At 41.7% G+C, this 18,946-nt stretch overlaps 1 protein-coding gene across 2 annotated transcripts in view; it reads right to left on the bottom strand.

The window, feature by feature from the left end:
- The window catches only part of slc9a7 (solute carrier family 9 member 7), a 147,443-nt gene that overhangs the window by 63,323 nt on the left and 65,174 nt on the right, over positions 1-18,946 (bottom strand). For both annotated transcript variants that reach the window (XM_072576958.1, XM_072576959.1), the window contains exons 3-7: positions 10,972-11,049; positions 7,920-7,996; positions 5,557-5,669; positions 1,624-1,729; positions 1,193-1,334 (exon numbers count right to left, since the gene is read on the bottom strand). In XM_072576958.1, the coding sequence (XP_072433059.1) occupies positions 1,193-1,334; positions 1,624-1,729; positions 5,557-5,669; positions 7,920-7,996; positions 10,972-11,049 (516 nt within the window). The remainder of the gene's footprint in view (positions 1-1,192; positions 1,335-1,623; positions 1,730-5,556; positions 5,670-7,919; positions 7,997-10,971; positions 11,050-18,946) is intronic.

Below are 18,946 nucleotides of genomic sequence, written 5' to 3'. Positions count from 1 at the left end.
GTGCTGAACAGTCAGAGACAATGCCCTGTGGTATTAGTGCTAAACTATTAAGCTAGAAGTTGTTGTGGGGACCTGGGTTTGAATGATGGAATTAGAATTCAATTAAAACAAATTCTGGAATTAAGAATCTATCGATGGCTGTGAAACCACTGCCAATTCTTGGAAAAATCCATCTGGCTCACTGATATCCTTCAGGGAATGAAATCTGGCCTACGTGTAACTCCAGACCACAGCAATGTGGGTGACTCTCAACTGCTTTCTGAAACGGCCCACCAAACCACTCAGTTCAAGGGCAGCTAGGGGCGGACAGCAAATGCAGGCTAGCTAGCAAAACCGATGTCTCACAAATGTTTAATAAGTGCAAACCGAGTGTACTCACTGCTGCACATAAAAGCTCCTGGGGCACTGCATAAAATACAGCAGTCGCTTGGACAGGTTTCTTCTCTGAACCACCATGAAAAAAAAGAGCAAACCATTAGGTTATCTATAGTACTGCTGTTTGGGGAGGCCTTCCAATGTGCAAACTGTTCAAAATGTATACAAATTTATAACTGGTTTTATTGGATATGTTTTTGACAAATCTGAGGATGTGAAAGCTGTTACATGAATGCAAGCTCTCATTATTCAATTGTCAAAAAAAAGGGCCTTTGTGAGTACAGGCCATTCTGTTATAACATGTGTTTTGTCAGCGTGAATTCGTTGCAATGCGATTGACTAATTGAGGACGCTGTTTCTACTGTAACACGATTACAGTGCCAACACTTAGTACTGTTTGTAAAGCGTGATTTTTCTATAACAGGAGGTTGCACAAGAACACAACCATTGCGTTATTGAAGAGCTGACTGTTCCACAAACAGCACCACAATGAAAGTCTGCTCTAACACACAGTCATCAAACTTCAAGAGACTGTTGCAATGGAACCACAGATAGGAAGCTGGGTCAAGCTGTGAAGGAAGTCAGACAGGGGAAGGTTGGGAGATGAGGCCAAGGTTGAGAAAAGGGGCTGGACCAGTGGCGAAGTGGGTTAGGGGTGGGAGTGCTGAGTTGGGGTTTGTCCAGTCAGATGGAGAAGGGAATTAGAAGCCATGAGACCTCCTTTGCCGCAAACTAATCCACAGAATTTTGAAAGCCATTAAAGTCAGAAGGTGGCGTACTTTGATTTAACCCACCCCAATCACATTAAAAAGGATATCAGAGCAGTCAGCACTCCGGTTACTGCCCCCATTGCAAAAGAGCCGCTGAATATTCCAAGAAAGACACCAACACACTTGAAGAAAGCAGCTGCATCGAAGGTGTGGCTATTCTCACCCGCAGGTTGGTAAGCAACAATTGACCTTAAATGGAAACAAAAAAATTTTTATATTCAGGTAGATGTGCACACATTCCAACTCACATTTCTCATGGTACAAACATATTATTCAAAAATGGCTTTCCCCATCCTCCTCTGTCATGACGACATAAGCTCAAGTCATTTATTTTATGTGGACTCCACCCACAATTCACCATTACCACAGGTGTCAATGTCCCACCAGTAATTCACACAATTTACTCTGCTGTGAGTCATCACAGAGAACATGTGAAACAACTGACTTTTTCAATGTTCGAAATAAAATGTCCACTTACGATGACAGCACAATGGCCACAGCATCATTCAACACACTTTCTCCAAACAGCAGAGCGTACAGGTCAACATCCACTTGAAGCTCATTAAATATGGCAAGAACAGTCACTGTCAAAACAGAAAACAAAATACTGCGGATGCTGGAAATATGAAATAAAAACAGAAATTGCCGGAGTAACTCAGCAGGTGGGGCAACATTTCATTTTATTCCTGGATGTGGGCATTACTGGCTGGCCCAGCATTTATTGCCCAACCCTAATTGCCCAGAGGTGCAATTAAGAGTTAACCACAATCCTGTGGGTCTGGAGTTACCAGACTAGCTAAGGATAGCACATTTTCCTACAAAACATTAGCGAGCTAGATAGGTTTTTGCAACAATTGACATGGTTACCATTAGACTAGCTTTTCTCTTCTCCCAGATTTCTACTGAATTTAATATTATCATCTGCCATAGGATTTGAACCCCATGTTCCCATAACATTAGCCTGGGTGTTCTGGATTACTAGTCCAGTGACATTACCACCTCACCATTACCTCCCCTTCAGAACGAAACACTGAAGAGCAGCCATATATTTGACTTCAAAAGTGTTAACTCTGATTCTCTTTCCACAGATGCTACCAGACAAACCGGAGGTGGGCCAGAAAATGAAATGGGTCTCAGAAAACCTTCATTCCAAATCATGAAAGACACTCAAGGCTTCAAAAGCTAAAAAAAAACACAGAAAGAATCAACAATCGTTTCAGAGGCCAACTTTGGGGAGATGGGTGTAACAGTGGATTTGGAAACTAAGTCTCAACTACACTCAATTAAACTTTCAAGTTCCAAACCCCCTTCACTTCAACACATCTGAAACTCTGCTGGCTGAATACTAATTCTCTCAGTACTGGCAGAATCTGCCGGACACATAAAATACATTAATTAGCCGAAAGGACCCCTCCGAATTCAGTACTGCGTAGGATTATTGAGCTTGGACAGTCAGTCATCAAGCGAGGCCCTTAAGAGGGCAATGAATGACTAATGCTTATAGGCCAATTCCCATCTGTGCTGCAATTATCTTAGCTCTAGTTGGGACAGAAACATGAATGGACAGGGAGGGGTGACTCAGTCAGGGTCCCTCAGATGAAGTCCCTTAATCTGTCCAGTAATTAGTACAATCATGGGACCCGACAAAAAAACAGGGGCTTGGCCACTGAGCGACCCCTAACCCCTTCTCTAACCTCCAAGAAACTATTCCTCCCCCTCCTCCAAATAAAAGGAGTAACCTGCCTGACTGGGGTTGGGGGGGCTGGGGGAGCTGGGGTGGGGGAGGTCTTGCTGTGTGAAGTCGGCTCGACTGCCTTGCCATCTGTTCAGTAAGCGAGCCAGGTCTCTGACAGAAATGGAAGGTTCTGACGCGTGTCCCACTAATGCATCATAATTTTCAAAATTAGTAGCTAATATAAAACTTGCAAGGATCATAAACATGGTGGAAACAATCGGATAGATTTCTGAAGGATATAAACAGGCTGCTGCAATGGATGAGCACATGACATTCCATACTGAAGGCAAAAAAAAAACAAGGACGTGCAAGACATGCTAAATGATCTGGTTTTGAAGAGGATGAGAGATGAGACAGACACTTGGGAACATCACTACATAAATTTGAGGGCGGCAGCTTGGTTAACAAAAGCAATTAATAAGCACACATGGGAAACTAAAAAAGGTACTGTATACAGAGGCAGAGAACATAATAGTGGAAAGTTTTGCTATTCTGATGTGAAACACCAGGTGGCCCCAGCTGATGTACACTACTGTATCCAAATGTGGACACTGCACTTTAGAAAAGGCCTAAAGACTTGGAATATGACATAGGAGAAATGAACTGGAGTAATTGTGAACAGTAAGAATGAGCATGGTGACCTTAAACAGGTTTCTTCCAAGAATTTTCTTCTTTGCACAGTAAAATTTTGCCTTCACAAGACCTCCTCGTGACAAAAAAAAGAATGAAAGAAAGACATTTCAAAAGGTAGAAATCTGATACTATTAAGATTCACAAAAATGTGCATCAACCAGCTTCACAACTTTAAACGCGTCTACAGTAATACTCCTCCTCATAACCCAGTACTCTGCCAATTACCGATCAGTCTTGTTGCCCTTTTATTCTGCATTATTGAAGGAATTCGCCTTCTGTCTTGGTACCCAAAACTGAACAGAATATTCAAGGTATTCTCTGACCGGAGCCCTTTACACTCTTAGCAGGAGGTCAAGAGCAGTCACTAATTCAGATTCTACATTGTGTGGACTTGACAAGCTTGAGTTAGGCCTAGTACTTAATTAAATAGCTTCCCTTTATCCAATACCTTTCCTCATCTTTTCACGACATGTTCAAAGCATTTATTTATCGCCATAGTGATGGCACTCACGAAATAAGTTAGTCTGCTGTTTCATCCTGAGAGTTTTGCAAACTCAATTTGTGATTACCAATTCTACATTTGAGGCTGAAGCATGGACCATAAGACAACTGAACATCAATTGACAAGGACGTTGTGAAATGGGTCATTGGAGAAATGGTCATTGTCAGTTAGAAAAGCTACAAAAGCAAAGAGGAAGTTATCAGGATGGTGGAGGAGGCAAGATTGCAACTGAGTATCAAAAAGATGACAAGGAATCTGATTGAACCATCTAAAATTCTTAGAGGGTTGGACAGACTACATGTAGAAAGGATGTCGTCCCTGACTGGGGAGTATAGAATTAGGGAACACAGTATCAGGGTATGGGTTAGGTCACTTAGATCTGAAATGGGGGAAAAAAATATTTACTCGGGGGCAGTGAACCTGCAGAATTCTCTACCACAAAAAACTCTGAAGACCAAGCTGCTGAGTATAATCAAGAAAGAGACAAAATAATAATTTAGATTTTAAAGGCATCAATATATAGGGGTAGAAAGCAGAAATATGGTACTGAGATAGGGAATTAGCCACGATCATACTGCATGGCACTGCAAGTTCAGAGGGTCAAATGGCCCACTCCTGCTTCGAGTTCCTATGTTTTAAAAGGTAACAGGGTCAGATTAGCCAAATTCTAAGAACTTGAAGGAGATGACTTCAAGATAATTTAGTGGAATGGAGACCATTTCAATGGTTCCCCCATCAGGAAGAAATGGAAGGATGGCATGCAAGCACTTACAACTGAAAATAAGAGGGTCCCATGAACAACTGAAGAGGAAAATACTCACACAGCGAGACATTGTGCAGGGAAACGGCCCTCTGCAAGTCTCTGCATTCAGTAGCTGAAAGGATCTCCCTCAGAGAGGCAGTTTCCTCTCATATAGCGGATTTCCAACTGAGCTTTAAGCTATTGTGGTCATTTCTTGATGTTTCCTATGAAGAACTGTCTGTGTTTGGTTGACAAATAGATGGTGATAGAGAGATAGGAGTGGGCGATGAAGATAGATAGAACATTACACAAGCTGCCAATTAATCTCATTCCTTCTGAGACTATGAGCAAGCTATGGACTTGAAGCTGCTTATAACATTTTTATGTGAACCAAGCATAAATAACTTTGATCCTTTGATTCAATTCATATCCAGAACCTCACGAAATCCAGATTTTTGACAAACTTCTCTGCCACAGCTTTTTGACCCAAGATCCAAGCTTCCTCAAATGCAAGTCCAAATGACCAATTCTAGCAGAAGATGATGGATGTATGGAATGTGCTACCAGAGGAAGTGGTGGAGTCTGATACAATTACAATATTTAAAAGACATCTGGATGGGTACATGAATAGGAAACGTTTAGAGGGATATGGGCCAAATGGAATTAGATGTATTTAGGATATCTGATCGGCATGGACAAGTTGGATCTGTTTCCATGCTGTACATCTCTATGACTCTGTGAAATTGTGGAAATCACAAACCTAATACCCAGTTATCCCTCAACACGTATTGAGACATACCTGGATCAGTAGCAGATATGATGGCACCAAAAAACAGGCAGTCTGTGTAGTAGAACCCATCTTCAAGTTGTCCTATTGCATACATCAGCTTCACAATTCCATACATAAAGTTTCTGGAACAAGCACAAGAACTTAGGTTTATCTTTTAAAAAGGATCCCTGGAAAGGCAGCAGAAAAAGACAGGGAAAGAAGCGCAATGGAGATTCTCCTAAACTGTTCCTACGTCTCAAAAGAATTCCAGTCTCGACACTAAATGCCTGCAGTTTTGATAGATTTTCCAGTCTTCTACTTGATGGAATATTTATCTCCCAAAGTACACGGTATTTCTTCTGGAACATCACGAGCTAACATTCAAATCCAGATGAAGTGAACTTTGACAGAGAAAACAAAAACTTCTCTTTCTACAGCACTTTGTGATCTGCAGTGCATTTCAGCAAGGAAGTACTTTTGCAGTGTAGCTACTGTTGTGATGTAGGAAATATGATGGCTAATTTGCACACAGCAAGCTCCCAAATATCCAGATAATCAGGTTTTTGTAATCTTGTTGAGGGATAAATATTGGTCAGGATACTGGGAAATACTTTGCTGTTTTTTCTTCCAAATAGAGCTCGTTAGCATCTGTTGGAGCAGGCAGATGGAGTCTCAGTTTTACAGCAGGTCTGAAAGATAGCATCTCTGACGGTGTAACACTCCCTCAGGAGTGCGTCAGCCTTGATTTATTTTTGTGCTCAAAGCCTGGAGTAGGATTTGTGATTGGGGCGAGGGGAAGAGTATAGAAGCAACTGAGGCATGGTTGCCGCTTTCTACTTTTTTTTTTAAAACCAGAGAACATAAAAAGAACATGAATTTCACAATGATCTTGTAAATAATATACAAGTTGTAAATAATTCTATAAACTATACTGTATTAATGAAATTTCAATGTGCTAATGTAACATTATGAAGTTATAAAGCACATTTGGAATCCCAAATACCACGGTCACACTATGGTTTAAAGGTTCTGTTGCGTGGGCTTTCCTTATGCTAGTTCATTTCATCTAAACCAAATCCTAGGATCCCCATATCTCACTGATATTCCAGATAAAGCAGAATATCCTTGAACCCAGTCAGTTTTACTTGTGCCAACGTAATCATTTCTCATGAAACACAATCACATTACGGATCTATTAAAATAGAACTTTTAACATTTTGAAACACTGATACAAACAGAATACTTTACAAAGCACTGGATGATTTTCTTACATATTAGTCATATGTTTAATCAGAACTTCAAGCACTACAGCTGGTGTTTTCTGCACTGCCCTGGAGGTGGTTTTGGAGGGGAGCAGGGCACTTTAAACAGAGCCTGAGCAGTGTTTCCCAAACTTTTCTTCCCCACTGCAAACCCAACTTGACAGGCTTGGTGTTGGTGGATCTCTGTGTCTGTACAAATTAATTAAATGTAGGTGTGCATGGTGTGTATTTGCACATGTGTGTGCGTGCTTGTATGAGTGTATATATTTGTGTGCAGCACATATATAGGCGTGCGTGTGTACATGTGCACATCTGCGTACATATATACTCATGTGTAAGTGCACACAAGAGTATATAAAATATGTAGATGTATGTACATGCTTATGAGAGTGTATATATGCACGCGTTTGTGTGTGTGTGTGTGTATGTGTATAAGTACGCATGCATTGGTGAGGGGCTTGGGGGAGAAGACAATTGAGAGGACGGGGGCTGTTCGAACAGGAGCAAAGCTTGGATAACTCGCTTGGAGATCAGGCAGGGGGTGGGGGAAACCAGGATGGTGATGTTGATTTGCTGCTGGCCTGTTAGTGAATATTGCCCAAAATGGATGATGTGGTGCTTCAAATCAACTCTCCAATGAGAAACCCACTGTAGGGATTAAATTCCATCCCATGCTTGTAAAAGAATAGTACAAGTAATTCTTATGCAGCTACAGTATTGCAAGTAAAATTCCTTCATAGTTTTGCAGAGAATTTGATAATATCATGGAATAGCTCAGCACAGAAGTGGGCTATTCAGCCCAGTGAGTCCATACTGGCCCTTTCAAATAGCAATCCAGAAGCCCACTTTCCCATCGCAGAAACAAACCATCAACCCAACCAGATAAGCATCCTACCAGCCCCTCACATCACCAACAATCCTATTTCCCTGGATTTGTTATTGGTTGACATTGACAGAGCAGTCACAGGAAAGGGAACACAGATGGACAAATAATGTCACAAAGGAATCACTACTATCACTGAAAGGAAGCAGTGGAGAAATTGGATAACCTTTACCTCACCAAGCAGTGACTAAGTGAATGACACTGGCTGAGGAGTCTCCTTCAGTTCTTCATGTTCAGCAGATACTCACCCTATGACAAAGCAAGACACTGCAGTTCCTATAAACGCATATGCAAGGATAGAGCCAAGGTTCCTGAAAAAATGTCTCTGCAACGGAGAAACAAAATAAGAATTGTAACATGCAATCATCTAAGTTCATAGGGCAATCATTCAACACAGGTGGCAGCTATTGGGCTCATCTTAGTTGGGCCAACCGGTCAAGTTGGACCCAGTTCATTATCCCTCCATCTCTCCCCTCACAGCAAGGATCACATTGGGAAGGCAGAAATGTCCGGGGTTGAAGTGAACTTTCTGGAATCAGAGAGAAATTATAGGGTGTTGCTGTTTTTTTGCATCTCAGTGAATTATGTAATTTTTATGTAATAGCATCCTTTGAATTGCAGGATATTTATATGGAAATAAATTACCATGCCAAAAATATGACACTTGTGGAGAAAGTTAACTTGGCTTTTTTCCAAGCAGCTTATCAACTTGATCAAAATATTTTACAGCACTACTCAATTCCATTTGAAAAAAAAGAGAGAGAACACTATACCCTGTACAGAGTATTGTAGCCACCTGACTGCACCTTCAAAAAGTTCAGCTCTTAAATTGCTCAAATCTGGCCAAATTGGTGGGATAAAGTTTTATAGACAGCTATTTGAAAGTATCATCTTCCAATGAGGTAGTTTATAGAAACAGAAAAGGCTGGTATTAATCAGCAGACCTGACAGCATCTCTGGAAGACCGTTTAAAAAGTTAATGCCAGAACTGGGGGAAAAAAAAATCATTTAAATGTAATAGATTTTAAGCAAGTGAAAATGGAAAAAAAAAAGGTAGGCAAATGAACTAGCGAGGGAGTGTAAAAGTGCAGCAGAGTTCAAATGATAAGAAGAGTTAATAAGGATTAAGTCATTTTTACAGAGTGGGTGGTTATGATCTCAAATGTGCTGATTGGAATGTGGTGAAGGCAGATTGAACTGTGTATTTCGAAAGAGAATTGGATAATTAACTAAAGAAGAAAATTGTGCAAGGCTACGGGGCAAAGCTGAGGTTTGAGGGCATTAGACGAATTGCAGATACAGGCACTATGGGGCAAATAGCCTCCCTGTATGCTGTAACAGTTTGGTGATTCTATGGTGCAAAGTCAAATAGAGCAGTAATGGGAGGAGGAAAGAAACAAAAAGGAGCAAACACAGAATTCTGGAGGAACTCAGAAGGCAGAGTAGCACCTGTGAAGAGAGGTGGTGCCACCAGGGACCCAGTTTGATTCCACCCTCAAGTACCTGTGCACAGGGTTTGTACCCACTCCCTTTTTCAGTGTGGGTTTCCTCAGGGTGCTACTGTTTTCTCCCCACAGTTCAAAGACGTGCAGGTTAGGTAGATTGGCCATGCTAACCTACCCATTGTGTCCATGGTTGTGCAGGCTGGGTAGGTTAGCCATGAGAAATGCAGGGTTACAGGAACAGGGTTTGGGGGAGTCAAGGGTGGGATGCTCTTCAGAGGGGATTGCGTGGACCCGACGGGCCGAATGGCTGCTTCCTCACTGTAGGGATTCTACAATTCTATAACATTTCAGGTGGGATTTCTAGAGAACATAATATAATGAAAAGCCACCATTTTGAAGTAATATATTTACAATACTGTATACAGTACATATTTTTATACTTTCTGGAAAATGAACCTGCATGTCAATACACCAGGGGGTCATGGCACTAGGGGGCACCACATCACTACACACTAGAAAGGTTAATGACTACATGGGCCTAGGATCTCAGAGAGCCATTCGCACACATTGACCTTGTAATCCCAATGACCACTGAAATCAGTGTAAACCAATCGCTGGTTTAACTCTCTCAAAAAAAAAGCAGCCCAAACATGCTTATTTGACTGAACCTGGTGTTGGCTTGAATCAGACTCTATTCATACATATGAGGTTTGTATCCTTAAATCAGATCTTACTGAACTTATTTTCCACCTGGAAAATATTGATGTAATTGCTAAGCTGAAGCTTCTTCTCTCTTGGTAGTATATGCTTTATTTTTTTAAAACTCATTTACACAGAATCATGCAATGAGGCAAACATTAAGCCAGTGCTCATCTCTTTGATCATTGAAAAATATACAAAACATTACAATGGTTCAAATTCCAGAACGATGCCCACATTCTGTTTATGCTAACACTGACAGTCCCGATTGAGGAGATTTAGTTTATATGCTTGTGGTTTGCTAGTTACATTCTCTTCTGAAATAATTAGACGTGGGATTAGATGCATGGAATGTTTGAATAACGAGTTCCTCGTCTCAGCCAGTCTATGGGAATAGAAGGAAATGCAAAGTTACTCATTAGCCATCATACATTATCATGGCAAGATGTCAATCGAGTTAATAGCTTCTGAAGTGCAATCAACACTGTACCGCAAGAAATAGCAGTCAATTTGCTCACAGCAAGGTCCCACAAACAGCAATGAAAATGTTTTTTTTAATTTTAGTGGTGGTTCATAAATGTATGCAGAATAGCAAGAATTGCCCTGCTTGTTCCACCTCAAAAACATTCCAAAAAGGGTCTTTTTCTTTGCACCTGAAATGGCCTCTTTTCAATGTCTCATTCAAAACCAGATCAATCCAACAGTTCTATTCCTCTCTGATAATGAAACATTGAGCGTAATCTCTCGCTCAAAAAGATACTTAAAGAGCAAGAGGTTAACTAAAGAAAAAGCAGGGCCAGGGAGGAGTAGAACTATCTAGAAACCTAAAACAGTAACTTGGGTGTGAAAGCAGAAGATGTGGCCACAGTTTTAATTAATACCTCAAAATTTGTTTTCTTATGAGAAGCAAGTAGTACAAAGGAGAAGTGGAAGTATCGCACAGGATAGAACAGTGAGGGAAGGAATATTAGATGTTTTGCAGTAAAGTGCAAGAACACCCACAGCCTTCAGGGAAGGTTGAAACTCGGCCTTCTGTTGATTGTCATTAAAAAGACAAGATTTTAGCAGCTCAGCAGGAATAGTCATACCCCACAAAGTTAATGCTCCATTGCACACTTAACCAATAGGAGTGACAAAGGTTTTGTGCTACCATTACCTTTTTGAGGCTGTATCCTGCGTAGAATATGATTGGAGGTAGCAAAATGTTGAAGAAAACATCCGGGTCAAAGGTTACCTGTAAAGAATACGGAAAAGGTGTTTTGGAGTTAATTGTCATTCAGATCCAGACAAGATCAACTCTCTCAAGATTATATGAAAGAGGAGGAGGAAGCCATTCAGCCTCTCGTCTATTCCGCCACTCAGTAAGATCATAACTGATCTGACTCACTTCAAATCCACATTCCCAACTGCCCTGATAACCTTTCACCCCATTACTATTTGTACTGAAACAATGAAAAATGATGAAACAATTGAAATCTTTGACACTCCAACCATCCCCTTCAACATTCACCTCAATCTCCAAACACATAATAGCAGTAGTGTGTACCATCAACAAGGTACACTGCAGTAACTCATCCATGCTCCTCAGATAGCACCTTCCAAACCCAGAACTCTTAGCAGTTGGAAGGAAAAGGGAGCAGATGCATGTGGATGTTCTTGCAAGTTCTCCACCAAGTTCTCCACCAAGCTACTCACTATCCTGACTTGGAACTGTATCACCATTACTTCACTGTCAGTCATTGCACCGCTTCTCAGGAACCCCCTCCCTGATGGCACTGTGGGTCTACCTACACCACATGGACTGCAGTGGCTCATCACCACCTTCAGCCAGCAATGCCCAAATACAATGACTGAATAAAGGAAAAGGGACACTAATTTAAGGAGACTGCAAAAGAACCAACAGAAGACGTTAGCATTGTAATACACTTCCTGAGAATGCAGGTGGAGGTAGATTCAATTGTGGATTGCATAGAAACATAGAAAATAGGAGGAGGAGTAGGCCAATTGGCCCTTTGAGTCTGCTCCGATAATCATGGCTGGTCTTCTAACTCAGTACCCTGTTTCTGCCTTTGTCCCATACCCTCTGACACCTTCAGCCCCAAGAAATAGATGTACCTCCTTCTTGAAAATATTCAATGTTTTAGCCTCAAGCACTCTATTTCAGAGGATTCCACAGGCTGACTACTTTCTGGGAGAGATTCTCTCGCCTTATCTCAGTCTTTAAATGGACTTTTGGAATTATATTGGTTTCTATGAGATTTTCTCTCATTCTCATGAATTCGTGAATATAGTCATAACCGGTCCAGTCTCTCTTCATATGTTAACGCTGCCATCCCAAGAATCAGTCTGGCAATCTTTCACTGCACTCCACTCACAGCAAGGACATGCTTCTTCAGATTAGGAGACCAATAGGAATCCAGTTTGGTCTCATGAAGGTCTTGCATAATTGCATGGAGACATCTCTGCTCCTGTACTCAAATCCTCTCACCAATAAAGCCAATGTGGCATTCAACCTCTGCACTTGCATGGTTTACTATCAAAAGAGAACTGGGTAAACAGTGGCAGGTCTCTAGAAAAGATTAATGGAATTAGCTGTGCAGTTCTTAAGACAGATTTATGAATATAATGCCAATCAATCTCCTTCTGCTCTCTATGATTCTGGTCCATCATCAAATATAGTAAATTGACATTCCACAACCTCTTGGGCAAGTAGGTTGAGGTATTAATCGTGATAGCACAGGAGCCTCTAACTAGGTCTCCTAAGGATGATGATGCCACTCGGATAATTAAGTGATAACTTCAACTGGGGAGGGAGCAAGGAAATTTGGGGCCAGCTTTTGCTCTTAAACAAGGCACCAGTAGGGATATACCTCTGCATTAGACAGGGGTAAAAAGGAATATGAAAACAAAAATAGTACAGTCATCATCACTCCCTACCAAACTGAGCTGGGATCTAAGCAAGGATGGATTTCAAATGAAACAGAACTCTACTCTGCTATGAAACCAACAATTTGCAGTTCACTATCAAAACTCCCCTAAGGTGCTGTATGTGCTCACTTGGGCCAAGTGCTAGGCAGGGACCAGAATTCATGCAATTGGTTCCCAAGTAGGAATAAGAGTCTGCGAGGAGAAGATGGAGGTGGGGGACTGGGTCAAAAGAAAAAAAGGTCAAATAAAAGGAAGCTGGAAAAATACAAATGCACCTTAATATTGTTGTTCTGATTAAGTAGGAAATTTTTTAAAAGCACGAAAATTGGTTTATTTTTGAAAATTAGCCACCACAGTACTGCCTAACACTGGGGATTTTTCATGGTTCAAACTGGACTGCTAGGGGAATCCTCTCCATTGCAAGTTTAGCCAGACAGTTATTTAGGGACTTTTTAGCCAACATTACTTAAGCTCTGTGGCAACAATAGGAATAATACACGCAGAAAGAGAATTCTACCTTGTTAGGTTATCAGCTTGCTCAAAAGAGATTCTGTCTGTTGCCCTTTAGCTGCACATACAATCGTGTAGCACTGGGATGGGATTTTCCTTTCATCTGCTTTACTTGGTGCTGACTCTCAGTGATTGTTCTTCACATGTGAATGTATGTGTCATTTAACCACAGGAATATCACAGCTAATCTCAAGATATCAAACTTGTGTATTGCCCCTCCCACCACGTCTGAATCACCAAATAAAAACCTGGTTGACCTTTCTGACTAAGTCCCCAGGACTTTGAAGCCAACTGTACTAACCCAGAGGGGTTGGGGGAACGAACATTTGCAGTACTGAGAATACAACTCCACGCTATGGGAGCAGCATGGGAATTGTGTAGAAATTCACCTTCTGTTTCCTCAAAACCTACCCATCGTCTACATAACATAAGTCAGGAGTGTGACAGAAATCACGTCCACGTGCCTGGAGGAGTGTCACTCCAACAGCGCTCAAGTAGCTCAACATTAATCAGGATAAAGCAGTCCTAGACTTGCTTTATACCCAATCCATTACATTGAACCTTCATTCCCTCCACCACTGACACAGTGAGTACCATCGACAAGATGCACAGCAGAAAATCACCATGGCACCTTCCAACCCCATTACCTCTACCATCTCAACAGTCACAGGCAGCAGATACATGTGGGCATCACCACCTGCAAGTTCCTTTCCAAGCCACTGACATTCTCTATTCTTCAGTGTTGTTTGGTCCAAATCCTTGAATTCTTTTCCAAAGGTCACTGTGAACTACAGGTATTCAATGGCTCACCATCACTTTATCAATGACAAGTGGATTAGATAATAAAATGTTGGTCTTGCCAGCAACTTTCACAACCCAATAACAAATTTAAAAAAAAACACAGGAATTAAGGTGAACTAGTTTCAGCATTTCTCACAACATGCTTTGGATGACATGATTGTTCAAACACTTTTCTTCAGCAGAAGTACAGATAACAAAATTTGAGGCTCCTCAGCAAATGTCTTAGTTGGAAAGCCACACACAAAATAATTTTTGCTATTCTTTGAAGTTTTACGAAAGCTACGATTCGGGTTAGTCTACTCAGTAGCTGTCAAAAAGAGTGGCACTGGAAAAACACAGCAGGTCAGACAGCATCCAAGGAGCAGGACGTAAGCTCTTTTGGGCGTAAGCTCTTCATCAAGAATTTCTGAAATAGATACCTGGGAATGGTGGAGGAAGGAGGAGGGATTGAAGCAATTTGTTACATATTAACTCCAAAAACCCAAGGAAGAAAAGAATTGGTGTGAGCTACAAAGATTCCCTGAGCAAATTGCAACAACTTAGATCAACTAAACAATTTGTTATCACTGCTTGTGAACGGCTGCTGAGGGACAGCAAGTGGTGGATGTAGTTGCCTGGTCAGAGCAACAATATTTAGTGCAAATTACCCTACATGAAGAATCTTGGGATGCTACTTACAATCATGATGGGATTCCGTATCAAAAATGCAGGTATGTTAATTTGAACTGTCATCCTGGACAGAGGAGAAACTCAACTGCTGCAATTTTTCAAGTGAAGATGAACGTTAAAAAAAAAATCAGGACAGGAATAAACCTTAATTCTTCAAGCCTCTTCTTTGATTCAATAACTTATGACCACCAGATGCCCTAGAGCACCTGACAGCCAAATGAAATACTTTAGAAGTATCATCACTGTTGTACTTTAGAATCAGACTTCAGTTCTCAGGGAGGTAGAGAATTCCAAACCCTAATGACTTTAGTGGCAAATTAAAGAAGAAATTCCTCCATATTACAGTCTTAAATTGGGAGGCCACCTGGGTCAAAAATTCTACATGAAGGAGAAAAGTATCTACCCTGTGAAGCCTCCTCGGAATCTCATCTGTTTCAATATGATCACATCTCGTTCTCCTAAACTTCAATAAATGTCGGTCCAACCTGCTCAAGCATTTTTGAGACAATCCAAATTCAAGTGACATCTATCAGTTCCCCTACATTTACCGTGCTCATGCTAGCAAAGGATTCCAATAATTTGCAAATCACACTTTCACGTTTCACAAAACTATGTTGACTCTGCCTAATTGTATTACAAATTTTCTAAATGTTCCAGCTACTACCTCCTTTTGAACCTTTCAAAATGACAGATAAGACTAACTGGCCTGTAGTTTCCCATTTTCTGCCTGTTTTGAAGAACAGGTGCATTATATTTGCAGTCTCATGGTTTCTCTATCCATCGTATGGACCGTACAGCGTCCTCAGGTAAGACAAAGGGTGACGGGGTTTGCTTTTTAAAAATCAACAACTTTTGGTGCATGGACATTGCAACCCTGGGCAGCCATGGCTCCCCAAACCTTGAATTCCTCACCATCAAATGCCACCCCTTCTATCTACCACAGGAATTTCCACTGCTATACTAACTGCTGTTTACATACCGCCACAAGCTAAAGTTGAGGAAGCTCTGGGTGTGCTGTACTCTACCACTAACACCCTGGAAAACCTAATTATTCTAACTGGCAACTTCAATCAAGTCAATCTAAGGAAGGTGTTGCCCACGTACAACCAAGGGCCCGAACATTTTAGACCACTGCTACATCACTGTCAGAGATGTCTACTGCTCCATTTGCCCCACCCACGTCATTTCGGCAGCTCAGACCACAATGCTGTGTTTCTTCTCCCAGCTTACAGGCAGAAGCTGAAGCAGGAGACGCCCTCACGGATACAGGTCTGGTACTGGTTAGAGACAGAGGATCAACTCTGGTGCTGTCTGGAATCAGCTGATTGGGGCCATGTTCAAACAGTCCACAGGTACTTTGGACGAGTACACCACCACCGTCACAGACTTTATCAGCAAGTCTGTGGAGGACTGCTTACCAAGCAAGTCAATCTGGGTGTTCCCCAACAGGAAACCCTGGATGAATGAGGACATGCAGAACTTGCTAAAAACCAGGCGTGAGTCCTTCAGATCAGGAGACACACTCAAACATAATAAATCCAAATATGACCTTCACAGAGCCATTACGACAGCCAAGGACCAATACCGATCCAAACTAGAGATCCAGACAGACACCCGACGACTATGGCAAGGACTGAATGACATTCTAGGTTCTAAACAGAGAGAGTGCAAGATAGCAAATGATGTCACATCCCTTCCAGATCGTCTCAACGCCTTCTATGTTCACTTTGAGCAGAATTTGGGTGCAGAGATAATACCTATTCCGACAAGTCCTGACAAACTATCCCAACAGTCACTGCATCAGAGATCAGATCAGTTTTCCTTCATGTGAATCCAAGGAAAGCAATGGGATCAAACAGAGTATAAGGCCGTGCACTTAGAGCATGCAGATCAACCAGAAGTCTTCTCGGACATCTTCAACCTCTCCCTGCAGCAGGCCACTGTCCCTACCTGTTTCAAGAGGGCCAACATCATCCCTATGCCTAAGACGGCTCATGTAGCATGTCTCAATGACTACCACCCCATGGGCCTTAACTTCGGGGATCATGAAGTACTTTGAAGGCTGGTCATGGCATTAATCAACTTCAGCCTCCTCTCTACCTTTGACCCACTCCAATTTGCTTATCGGACCAACAGATCCACGTCAGCTGCCCTTCACTCCACCCTAGAACATCTTAACATCAAGAACTGCAATGTAAGAATCCTACTCATTGAAGGCTGAACTGTAGTCAACACTATTATCCCCTCGAGACTGATTACTAAACTTAGTGATCTCTGACTAAGCCCCGCTCTCTGCAACTGGAACCTCAGTTTCCTGACCCACAGGCCACAATCAGTGAAGATTGGGGAAAATATTTTATTGTCACTAACACTCACATTGGAGCTCCTGAGGGGTGCGTACTCACTGTATACCCATGACAGCATCACCAAATACCAGACGAATGCCTTTTTACATGTTTGCTGATGACACCACCATAGTCAGTCGAATCTCAGGTAGCGATGAAGCAGACTACAGATGGGAGGTGGAAGCCCTGGATAAATGGCACACTGACAGCAACCTAGCTCTCAATGCCAGCAAAACCAAGGAACTCATTATTGACTTTCAGCAGGATGTTACTCATTCTCCCCCTACACATTAACAGCACAAGAGGCAGAATGAGGGGAGAGTGTCAAGCTCTTGGGATGGTCATTCACAACAAGCTTTCTTGGACTATTCATGTGGACGCACTGGTTACAAAGGCTCAACAATGTCTCTTCCTCTGGCAGCTAAGGAAATTTGGCATGACAGCGAATACCCTTGTTAACTTATATAGGTGTGCCATCGATAGTATTCTGTCTAGATGCATCACTACCTGGTATGGCAACTGTACAATTCAAGATTGGAGACGGTTGCCGAGAGTGGTGAACTCAGCCCAGACAAACAATCACAAAGGCCAGCCTCCCATCTATAGAATCCATCTAACAGGCCAGTTGTCAAGGAAAGGCCGCCAGCATTCTCAAAGATCCATCCCACCCTAGCAATGTTTTTCTACAACTTCTACCACTGGGGAGAAGGTGCAGAAGCCTGAACACACCCACCAGCTGGTTATGCAACAATTTCTACCCCACTGTTGTTAGAATACTGAATGGACTCTCAAACTCTTAACATTCGCCTGTACCTGTGATTTGGTTTTTGCTGTCGATATTATTTATCGATGTTACTTAACTATGTGATCTGTCTGTATTGCTTCCAAGACAAAGCTTTTCACTGCACCTCGGGTACAATCAATCAATTCAATTTATGATTCTACTGGGACTAGAACGTAATATTCCAAAATTACTTAGAATCAATTCATTCAAAGTCTCTGTAGCAATATTTTTCAGACCCTAGGAAGCAGGCCATTAGGGGACTTGTCAGCTTTTAAATGGCATTAGTTTTCTCTGTTCTACTTCATTAGCAATAGTGATTATTTCAAGTGCCTTGGTCCTTTTTGACCCCAATTTTCAACTATTCCTTGGAAACAAACAGCAGTGAAAGTGACCCTTTGGTCCAATTTGTCCATGCCAACCAGATATCCCAAAATTAACCTAGTCCCATCTACCTGCATTTGACCCATACCCCTCTAAACCCTTCCTATCCGTATACACATCCAGATGCCTTTTAATGTTATAAATGTACCAGATTCTACCACCTCCTCTGGCAGCTCATTCCATAAACGCACCACCCTCTGCATGAAAAAATTGCCCCTTAGGTCAGTTTTAAATCTTTCCCTTCTCACTTTAAACCTATGCGCTCGAGTTTTATTTGCTTAGTAGTCCAGAACTTAAGTATTGCCAAACAAAGACATATTGCAATCAGGTTTTTCATCTTGCACTCATCAGGACAATTAACAAGAAATACCAAAAAGTGAAGTTAAAGCAACATCTACATCGCATGAGAGGACAGTGTTGATAGATTGGCAATTGGAGTCTGATTGGCAGAGGCATTGCCATAGAGAATGCACTCGTTGATGAGCGACAGTTAACTGTCATAAGATTGGCATAATTAGAAATCTATTGAATCAGGCCTGTGCAAGCTTGATGTGGAAATTGGAGTGCATCAAAGCCATTCTGAGGGATAATGGCTATCGTGATAAGATAATTTCGCATTGCACAATGTACAAATTCATGAACAGGATTAAGGCTGTCACTGTCAAGACTGAAAAATGTCCAGTCTAGCTTAAACCACCCCAGAAGGATAAGGT

The sequence above is a fragment of the Chiloscyllium punctatum genome, chromosome 9, assembly GCF_047496795.1.
Source record: "Chiloscyllium punctatum isolate Juve2018m chromosome 9, sChiPun1.3, whole genome shotgun sequence".
Classification (NCBI taxonomy): Eukaryota; Metazoa; Chordata; class Chondrichthyes; order Orectolobiformes; family Hemiscylliidae; genus Chiloscyllium; species Chiloscyllium punctatum.
This window is presented reverse-complemented; position numbering and strand designations above follow the sequence as displayed.